Source organism: Hevea brasiliensis, chromosome 3 (genome assembly GCF_030052815.1).
Source record: "Hevea brasiliensis isolate MT/VB/25A 57/8 chromosome 3, ASM3005281v1, whole genome shotgun sequence".
NCBI classification, from domain to species: domain Eukaryota; kingdom Viridiplantae; phylum Streptophyta; class Magnoliopsida; order Malpighiales; family Euphorbiaceae; genus Hevea; species Hevea brasiliensis.
The window spans coordinates 57,175,942-57,187,282 of NC_079495.1; the positions used below are offsets into that span (position 1 = coordinate 57,175,942).

The 11,341-nt window shown below is 33.1% G+C and overlaps 1 protein-coding gene across 9 annotated transcripts in view; it reads right to left on the minus strand.

Moving 5' to 3' along the window:
- Positions 1-10,045, minus strand: part of LOC110671386 (protein ZINC INDUCED FACILITATOR-LIKE 1) — a 65,653-nt gene extending 55,608 nt beyond the window's left edge. For 4 of the 9 annotated variants that reach the window (XM_058144017.1, XM_058144015.1, XM_058144016.1 and 1 more), the window contains exons 1-7: positions 9,693-10,045; positions 9,548-9,588; positions 8,608-8,692; positions 8,405-8,507; positions 8,181-8,283; positions 178-231; positions 20-82 (exon numbers count right to left, since the gene is read on the minus strand). In XM_058144017.1, the coding sequence (XP_058000000.1) occupies positions 20-82; positions 178-231; positions 8,181-8,283; positions 8,405-8,507; positions 8,608-8,692; positions 9,548-9,588; positions 9,693-9,855 (612 nt within the window). In that variant the 5' untranslated portion in view covers positions 9,856-10,045. The remainder of the gene's footprint in view (positions 1-19; positions 83-177; positions 232-8,180; positions 8,284-8,404; positions 8,508-8,607; positions 8,693-9,547; positions 9,589-9,692) is intronic. The other 5 variants (XR_009147610.1, XR_009147609.1, XM_058144018.1 and 2 more) reach the window with 4 other exon arrangements.
- Between the last annotated feature and the right edge of the window lie 1,296 nt (positions 10,046-11,341).

Consider the following 11,341-nt stretch of genomic DNA (forward strand, 5'->3'; position numbering starts at 1 on the left):
CATCAGTTAGAAAAATTACCTGCGCAAGAAAACCTCCAAGAGCTGGACCCATGACTAATCCAATGCCCCATGATGTGCTTATCTGAAAAGCATAGTTGTGTTGGATAGAATATACTATAAAGGTTTAAACAGTTTAAAGGCCAAAAGAAGGGACAGCAAGGGAGAAAATGCCCTTACAATTGACATTCCCAAAGCTTGATATTCTTTTCGGCAAACTTCTGATGCATATGCCTGGTCAAATTGGGAAATAATAATAATAATAATAATAGTATTAAACATCTGCATAGCATTAATAACAATTATATAGAAAGGCAACCAACCAAGTAGCACAGACAGAAAGCCCAAATGGGTCGAGGCATCATTCAAAGAGTAGTAAGTGGCATTTAGCAATTAGATCACCTAAAAGACTCACAAACCAAACCATAGGAAAAAGATAGGGGCAAAAAAAGTCCCTTTTCTAGAAAAACGGGATTAAAAATATCAGCAACTATTATTGAATTTGCAGTGTAAGAGATAGGTTTTGGGTGGCTGAAATCTACAGCAATTTGCAGTATTGCATATCTACTTGTAGTGACTAAAAAGTAAAAAATAAAATAAAATAAAGATTCTATAGAGAAGTAAAGAAAGTTTTTTTAAAAAATTCTATTCATTATGCTTGGAGTCCTCAGACATCACAATCCCAACTAAAGTTTGCATTAGAATCACAATTATAGTTGAATTGGATCATAGAATTCAAAGAAACATAACTGCTAAAATTTTTGCTCAATAAGAAAATGGGTAATAAACCATAACATGTAACGCCCCTATGTTCGGTAGTGCGTTCTACTGTTCCGGTGACCAGTGCTGTCCGGACAGCTAGGATGCCTAGAACTACACTTCAATATGAGTGAGGAGACATAAAATAATAAAATACAAGAAAAGAAAATACAAGAAAAACAAAGGAAAAATAATAGCAAAGAAATGTAACCAAGTTAAGCAAGCCGAGAACCCTAGCGATGGGTGACCGCACCGGGAAGTCACGGCGTGGACCGTTGACTAGCCCTGGACTGCGGGGAACCCTGGAAAATATTTTTAGGACTTAAATAGACCCTTATTGAAGAATAAATATCATTAGAAAGATCAAAGAAAAATTAAATAATTAGTACAAAGAAAAGGGAGAAATCGAAAAACAGACAAAACCCGGTGTTACCGAAAAATCGGGAATACAACCCGAACAGGGGCATTATGGTCATTCGACATCCCGAATTGTCTTTTGACCTAAATGTCCATTAAAAATAAATAATATTACACTTAGAAAATAAAATGAAAAATTAATTTGGTGGTACCTAAAGTAAATAGCCAAAAGTGGAGTGAAAATGGTGTAAATAACACATTTAACATGTTATATGATTAATTGAGTGAGTGGGCCACTAAAGGAATAAAATAAAAACATAATGGGGCAGCTGTAAGTCCATAATACAAGCTGAAACTTCATCTTCTCCAAATGAATTCATCCATGCCGATTTGAGAAGGAAGAAAATCCTCCATTGCCGTTTTTGCATGAGCTTGATCCACTCCTCCATTTCAACTCTAATCACTTAGATAGCTTCATTAAAGATTATCTACACATCATAAGGAAGAGCTTGATACCAAAATCAAGAAGTTTAATCAAGATTTAGCAAGCTCCAACCATAGGTAAGTTTACATTTTTTAATGTTGCTTTGTTAAACTTTGTGTACATGTTATGGGTGTGTACTTTGTGAAGAAAATTTTCAAGTTTGAAGAGTTCTTGATATATCCAGTTTGGACAGCCATGGAGTTGTGTATTTGATGATTTATTTTACATATGTTTGATGGGAATTCATGTTGAATAGGGTGAATTAATGTCCTAGTAGTTAATTCCACATGTAAATGGTGATTATGCACTTGGAATGGAAATTGATGAATTATGGACACTTTGGCATGGTGAAGCTTTTTGGCAGCCTTGGGATTCTTTGATAAATGTATGTGTTCATGAAGATATGGGCAGAATTGTGACATTGAGGATTAATGAGTGTGTATGTAAATTGGTTGTGTAAAGTATGTGTAAGAATTAGAAATGTCCATGTGTATGTATTGTTTTATTTGGACCTTATGAATTGGAGTTTTATTTGGTGTATTGAGGATGTTTGTAATCTGGCCAAAGTGATTTTAAAGTGAAGTGGTATATGGTTTTGGTAATGTACCAAAACAGAATTGGTAAGGGAAGTGAACTTAGAGTAAGGTAAATGTGTGATTGATGTATGCATGTAATAATATGTATGTAAATTATTTGAGCAGTTGTAAATTAAAATTGTACATTGAAGTTGTAAAGTGAATTATGAGTTATTTTGACTTGTAAAATTTGTATTATATTTCTTTTATCTCATCCTTTGAAAATACTGAAAAATTGTTGTGGATTGAGTTGAGAAAAATATTGTGTTGAATTTTGTTGAAGTTGAGATTGGGAAAAATATTGAAGTGCTTTTTAGAGGTTTTCTGAAGAACTGTTTTATCCAAAATACAGATGGCACTCTGCCAAAATTTTTACAGAAATTCCAAATAAGTCAAATGTGTTAGTTCTATCACTTCAGTTCACAAAAGTTTTTAACACCTGTAAATAGTGCTCACCACTGTGAAAGAAGTAAGAAAAGTTTTTAAAATCCCTTGTAGTGTATTTAATGGGTTATCAGTAGACGGAGTTGATAATTCATTAGGTATACTACGGGATCATGTCATGCCTTACAGAGGGGTAGGGTGTGACATGTTTAGTGGTATCAGAGCAATGGTTTTAAAGTGAATTTCGAACTGTGAATTTGAAATCTTTTTGTCAGAACTACAACTGCTCAAATGTTTGATACATATAGTACATTTACATCATAAATGTGAACTAATGGAGAGGAATCTCCTTGTGTTGGTTGTACAGGAATAGAAAATTCTGTGAAAAAAATGGAAGAGAAGAATGAGACAATAGAACAGTCTGTGATGGCAGAAGAACAAGTTGAGGCCCCAGCTCCACAAAATGTCGAAGGCCTGACTGTACCAGTTTTACCGGTACAAATTACTGCACAAATGGCCCAGCAAATGGCCACTTTCTTTCAACAAATGGCTGATAATCTGTCAGCCCAAGCCCAAGTACAGACCCAACCCCCACAAGGGCAGTGTGAAATGGAAAAGAGGGAGAAACCTATGGGTCAGAGCTCGAACAGTAATTTGAGAAAGAGAAAAGAATTTGAGGAACCCCGAGCTCAGGGATATGATAGAGGTGGATCATTAAGACAGAGACCACCAAGGTCCAGTCGTCGAACAACTAGAAGTTCCTACCCTTCCCGCCAATGTGAAACTTGTGGAAGATATCATGGTGGGATATGCTATAAGGCCTCTGGAGCCTGCTACAATTGTGGAAAACTTGGACACTTTGCTAAAGATTGTACTAAACCACCTCGATCTGCTCTCCGGATTTCACAAACCGTCAGTCAAAGTCAAGATAGAAATAGAGTTGGTACTCCTCACCACTATAACACAGTGAATCAACCTGAATATAGTAGTGCATCAGTCGGAGAGTCCACTATGCGCCAAGTAAAAGGAGCAGAAACTTCAGATGTAGCTGCTGGTAAGTTCTTAATTTTTGAAAGAAACAATTAGTTATTATTTGATCCCAGCACTACTTAGTTGTGTGTTAGTGTCAGAACTATATGTTATGTTGTTATTCCTTTACATGGAAATGAATTTTGATGTATTAGTGACTAGTCCTTTAGGATAATAACTATAATAACAAGTATGATTGACATTAATTTTGGAAGAATTGTTAGCTAAAAGTATTTTCTAACATATCGTAAATTATAAAGCTAATTAATGAGCCTACTTAATGTAAGGCAAGAGGACCTAAAAGTAAGTTACAGTAATAAAATTGCTCTAGATGAGGGCAAAGATGTTACTGTTAGTAATTGTCAAAGGAAATTGTAATCAGAATCGGTTTGGGATATTAGTGGATTCGAGAAAGATAAGATGTTAGAAAACCTAGCCCATGAGGTTATAACGTAGTAACTATGTAATGTTCTCGATGTTTGTATCGTAAGTTGCAGATTTCAGTACCAACACGGGATTATTGTGTAGAGCTACGTGCTTCCTCGTGGTACAATAAAGTAAGAATATTTGTAAGTAATCTATAAATTGATACAGTTGCACCCGAATAGAGTACTATTACTGGAAATAAATGTGAAAATTTTAGTCATAAATGTAAAACTTCAGAACTAGTCTATCAAACGACTACACTTGTAAGGTAGCTAGAGTCAGTGACTCAGTTATATTAATGTGAATTACCTGTACCACAGTAATTGCTATAAGCTTAGAGATATCAGTACGACTTATCATCCTCAGACGGATGGACAATCGAAACAAGTAATTCAGGTAAATTCGGAAACTCATTGAGTTCCTATAAATAATGAAATGAAATGATAATAATAATCTGTAAAATGCAATAAACCCTCGAGAATATACTGAAAACTTCTGTCCTTGAATCCGAAGGAGATGAGACAGATAACTCCCACTAACAGAATTTGTATATAATAATAAGTGTCGAGTTAGCATACAAATAGCACCCTATGAAACATTGTAAGGGAACAGATAACTATGGATTTTGTGATGAGATTTCCGAGGACACAGAATAGTCAAGATGCAGTATAGGTCATAATTGATAGACTAACCAAGTCTGCTCACTTTTTGCCAGTCCGGATGGACTATAGCCTGGAAAGATTGGCCAGATTGTACATATATGAGATTGTAAAACTGCATGGAGTGCCAGTATCAATTGTATCTGACAGGGATCCTAGGTTCACTTCTAGATTCTGGGGTAGTCTTCAGAGAGCCCTAGGAACTAGATTGAACTTCAAAGACAAGATTCCACCCATGCATGCATGGTCACAAAGGGTAATTCAGATATTGGAGGATATGCTACGGGCTTGTGTGATTGAATTTGAAGGTAGTTGGGATACACACTTGCCTTTGATTGAGTTTGCTTATAACAACAGCTATCAATCAAGCATTGGGATGCCTCCATATGAAGCTTTGTATGGCAGAAAGTGCAGAACTCCCCTATGTTGGGATGAGGTAGGTGAAAGGAAGATGATTGGGCCAGAAATTGTTCAGCAGACAGAGGAAAAGATCAGATTACTTAGAGATAGACTCAAGGCTGCATCAAACCGTCAGAAGTCCTATGTTGATTTGAAAAGAAGAGATATTGAATATGCAGTGGGTGATAAGGTATTCCTCAAAGTTTCTCCTTGGAAGAGGATTATGAGATTTGGCAGAAAGGGGAAACTGAGTCCTCGTTTCATCGGACCATATGAGGTTCTGGAAAGAGTGGGTCCTTTGGCATATCGGTTGGCATTACCTCCAGAGCTAGCAAGGATACACAGTGTCTTCCATGTGTCCATGTTAAGGAGGTACAGATCCGACCCATCTCATGTACTATCAGTTGAAGAGATTGAGGTAAATCCAGACCTCTCATATGAGGAAGACCCATAAAAATTCTGACTTATGAGGTGAAGCAGCTGAGGAACAAACAGATACACCTGGTTAAAGTGCTGTGGAACCATCATTCAGGCCAGGAAGCTACTTGGGAACGTGAGGAGGATATGAGGAGACAAAGACTCACAAATTGCTCAGAGACTAATGCTGTAAAATTTCGAGATGAAATTTATTTAAGGGGGAGAATTGTAACGCCCTATGTTCGGTAGTGCGTTCTCTTGCTCGGTGACCATGCTTTGTCCTGGACAGCTAGGATGCCTAGAACTACACTTCAATATGAGTGAGGAGACATAAAATAATGAAATACAAGAAAAGAAAATACAAGAAAAACAAAGAAAAAATAATAGCAAAGAAATGTAACCAAGTTAAGCGAGCCGAGAACCCTAGCGATGGGTGATCAGATCGGGAAGTCACTACAGAGACCGTTGACTAGCCCCTGGATCATGGAACACTGAAAAATATTTTTAGGACTTAAATAGACCCTTATTGAAGAATAAATATCATTAGAAAGATCAAAGAAAAATTAAATAATTAGTACAAAGAAAAGGGAGAAATCGAAAAACAGACAAAACCCGGTGTTACCGAAAAATCGGGAATGCAACCCGAACAGGGGCATTATGGTCATTCGACATCCCGAATTGTCTTTTGACCTAAATGTCCATTAAAAATAAATAATATTACACTTAGAAAATAAAATGAAAAATTAATTTGGTGGTACCTAAAGTAAATAGCCAAAAGTGGAGTGAAAATGGTGTAAATAACACTTTTAACATATTATATGATTAATTGAGTGAGTGGGCCACTAAAGGAATAAAATAAAAACATAATGGGGCAGCTGTAAGTCCATAATACAAGCTGAAACTTCATCTTCTCCAAATGAATTCATCCATGCCGATTTGAGAAGGAAGAAAATCCTCCATTGCCGTTTTTGCATGAGCTTGATCCACTCCTCCATTTCAACTCCAATCATTTAGATAGCTTCATTAAAGATTATCTACACATCATAAGGAAGAGCTTGATACCAAAATCAAGAAGTTTAATCAAGGTTTAGCAAGCTCCAACCATAGGTAAGTTTACATTTTTTAATGTTGCTTTGTTAAACTTTGTGTACATGTTATGGGTGTGTACTTTGTGAAGAAAATTTTCAAGTTTGAAGAGTTCTTGATATATCCAGTTTGGACAGCCATAGAGTTGTGTATTTGATGATTTATTTTACATATGTTTGATGAGAATTCATGTTGAATAGGGTGAATTGATGTCCTAGTAGTTAATTCCACATGTAAATGGTGATTATGCACTTGGAATGGAAATTGATGAATTATGGATACTTTGGCATGGTGAAGCTTTTTGGCAGCCTTGGGATTCTTTGATAAATGTATGTGTTCATGAAGATATGGGCAGAATTGTGACATTGAGGATTGATGAGTGTGTATGTAAATTGGTTGTGTAAAGTATGTGTAAGAATTAGAAATGTCCATGTGTATGTATTGTTTTATTTGGACCTTATGAATTGGAGTTTTATTTGGTGTATTGAGGATGTTTGTAATCTGGCCAAAGTGATTTTAAAGTGAAGTGGTATATGGTTTTGGTAATGTACCAAAACAGAATTGGTAAGGGAAGTGAACTTAGAGTAAGGTAAATGTGTGATTGATGTATGCATGTAATAATATGTATGTAAATTATTTGAGCAGTTGTAAATTAAAATTGTACATTGAAGTTGTAAAGTGAATTATGAGTTATTTTGACTTGTAAAATTTGTATTATATTTCTTTTATCTCATCCTTTGAAAATACTGAAAAATTGTTGTGGATTGAGTTGAGAAAAATATTGTGTTGAATTTTGTTGGAGTTGAGATTGGGAAAAATATTGAAGTGCTTTTTACAGGTTTTCTGAAGAACTGTTTTATCCAAAATACAGATGGCACTCTGCCAAAATTTTTACAGAAATTCCAAATAAGTCAAATGTGTTAGTTCTATCACTTCAGTTCACACAAGTTTTTAACACCTGTAAATAGTGCTCACCATTGTGAAAGAAGTAAGAAAAGTTTTTAAAATTCCTTGTAGTGTATTTAATGGGTTATCAGTAGACGGAGTTGATAATTTATTAGGAATACTACGGGATCATGTCATGCCTTACAGAGGGGTAGGGTGTGACATAACAAGCATGGGCATTAATTAATTTTACTCTCAAACTATAAGCAATGGACTCCTAAAGAATTATAACTATGCCCATCCTAGCAGAACTGACATATTGCTAAAACACCAACTGAATCCCGATGTTAAACTCCAGACCATCAGCTATTATATGAATAAAAATATGTATGAGATTCTAAAAGAACTAGAAAGAAGTAAATTATCCAAAATAAGCCTCTACTAAGTTTAAAACATATCTCTAAATTTCTTAAATCTTTAAGCTTGTGTATTCTCAAGGTCCTTGCTGTCTCCGTCACACTATAGTATTAAAACATAGACCAATACCAAAAGCTAAAGCATCTTCAATCATAAATTGAGTAACAAACTCCATCATTCACTTCCACAGTGCCAGTAATATATTTAGGAAGACATTCAAGGAAATCATTTATCAGGAAATCATTAAAAGAAATCTCAAATTAATTCCCATAAAAAAAACTCAAACATCTAAAATAAAGGAAGTACCCTCATCGGACCAAGTATGCCACACAAACTTCCAAGAAGAAACCTTGTAGAAATTGCCATCCAAAAGCTTGTACTGAGCCCAAATAGGGTATTGAAAATAATCCTGTAATAACAGTTGAAGGCCACAAGCACAAAACCAAATACATTAGAAGATTTCTATACTATATGTGCAGAATCTCACTTATGAACAATTACACAAAAAACAGAAATCCAGCACTACTAACAATGTTATCATGCCAAATATTATGACAGGCTTTCGACCATATCGATCAGCAATCACTCCCCAGAGTACAGAAGTCAAAGCTCTTCCAAACATATATGCAGATCCTTCAAGGAAATGAATTATATCAAGGATTCAAGTCCTCAAACAAGATATTGGAGAAAATAGTATGTCATCGTAGATGATGTGCGTAGAAAATACACTCACCCACATAACCAGCATAGTAGCCAATGTCTTCCTCTCTTTTTGCAATATGGAAGTCCCTTATCTGCAGAGAGTGAATGTTCAAGAGCTACACATAAATAAAATTTAAGAACATATATCAAGATTTAACAAGCCTTTGATCAATGGTGCTCTGAGTTGATTCACAATCCAATTTGCATGAAAGATGACCGTGATTAGTTGATTACAATCTAGGATATGTTTTGAAGTAATAAAAATATAATTTTGAATTTTTTAACAAAAATAGAGAAAGCAGCTCGTCAAACTATACAAATTTTCTTGCAATGCCGCAGCAATTCATTGATTATAACTATGATACTGACAATATCTACCAATATACAGATAAATGCATCGTCTAATCCTTGGCTTAATGGTGCTCAAATCCTTGATATGGGTTGGACATAAAAAATAAAAAAATAAAAAATAAAAATAAATTAAAAAAAAAAAAGAACTAAGCCTTAATCCCAAACATACCAAATAAAAAGCGCTGATATATAAAACCTCCTTTTTTTTTAAATTTCATAGTATCATGATAAAGTAGCATTTTTTGTTAGAAGCAAGAGCAATAAGAGTTAATGTCCTGCCCTCCGCCTTGGAAGAGTAACACTCTCGCCAGTCCTCACTCTACTAGTACATTTCCCAGACAATTTAGCACTAATATCACATTCATTCTGTAAAGTCATCCCCTCTTTCACTTGTGCCAACGTAAGAACTCCATTGAAAATATAGACTTGTGTTGTGAACCACTAATTCAAATCACAAGTAGATCAATTTTGAATTACAGTGGATACAGTAAATGAATTCAAAAAATTTTATGAAATTCATTGATACAAAACATATGGGTCATTGTATCATCCACTTATGACTAAAAAAAAAAAAAAAAAACACAGATAATAATTAAAGCATTCCACAATAAAATGCTTACCATAAAATAGAGGAAAGGAAAAAGAGAAGATATAGGCAAAGCTGCAAAAATTCAAAACAAACATTAAATATATTGCATAAATTAAGCATTTTCGAAGAAGCGAGAAAAACCCAAACAGAAAAGACAGAAAGAAAGAAAGAAAGACCTGCGCAAAGCACAATAATCCAAACATAGAATAAAAGCTTGAAAGGGATGCGAGGATTGGTCTCTTTGAAGAGGTCAATCTGGCAACCTGGGCAATTCTCATAGTAGCTGGTGGTGTTAGTGGTGAGCAAAGGTTGCTGTGTTTCCTCATTATTCTCATCCATCTTACGCTAGGAGTTGGTGGAGAAAAGTAGCTTTGTGGGGTTTGAGAAACAGCTAAATCATCCTCCATGTATTAAAATGTATTAAAATATTGACTTTCTCATGCAAGGGAAGATGCCTAACAGTCCTTCACAATTCAACCAAAGAGAAGCAGCCTGACTACGCATCGTTTATTGCTTTTTCTTTCCTGCTTTTGTGGGCAGTCAAGAGGGGTGGGGGGTGTTTAATTAAGGCGGAAGTTAAATTTGATTTGTTTTAAAACTTTATCATTAATTCAATAGACAAACAATAAATCAATAACAAAGAGATTACCATCTTTTCTCGTCAATGTAAAGGTGGTTAGAAGTTAGAACTTGAGATATCTCCACCTTTAACACTTTCATGAAAAAAATAATTTTATTGAAAATTTTATAATTGTAAAAATAATTTTTCAATAAAATTTTATTAACTTTAATAATATATTTAAAATAATATTAAGATTGTTTATTAGCTTCTTTTCACTTTTAGAGTGCATAGGGTAGTTTTATAATTCAAATGTATCATATTAAGGGCAATTTTATAATTAAAATGTATTAAATTTAAATTTAAATAATTTTTTATAAAATAACTTTGATTATAATATATATTTAAAATTTTATAATTTTAGAAATAATTTTTTAATTAAATTTTATTAACTTTTAATATTTAAAAAAAAAGTAAAACATTTAAATAATAATATTTTTAAATAACAGTTTAAATAATAATAATAATAATAATTATTATTATTATTATTATTATTAGGGTTAAAAGGCACTTTTAAAAAAATATTATTTTTCATATTATTAAAAAATTATTTTATTATTTAGTTATAATTCAAAATTATTAAATTTAACTTTAATTTTTTATATTATTTAATTAATATATTTAAAATAATATTTTTTTTTCCAACAATGCTAAACTTAACGGCATTTTCAACGTTATGTTTACGTTTTGACCAACCATGCCTACCTGGTTCTTTATATAATAATATAATAATAATAATAACCGACATAATAAAGAACTCCTTTAAGTAGGGTCCGCCAGGATTTGATGTGATAGAGAAGAATATGAATAAAATTTTTAGAAAAAGTACAAATATGTCCCTCTACTTTTATTTGATGTCGAATAAGTTAATTTTGAACTTTTTTACTAAATTAACCAACAATTTTATTTAAATTTAAATTAGTCCAAACTTCATAAAATATTATATATTTTTTTAGATATTTTTTGATCTAAACGAAGCTCAAAACTTTATAATTTTAAAGATTACTATAGTATCACAGAGTTAAAAGCTTATTAGCCATAAAATATTATAATTTTTAATAATAAAATATTATTTTATTATTTTAAATACTAAAAATTATTTGTTATTTTTAATTAAAATAAAAATTAAAAAAATTGAACATAAGCAAAAGATGTTCATTCCCCTTAAACCTAGAAATTGTTGAATATCAAACACAAAACAATAAC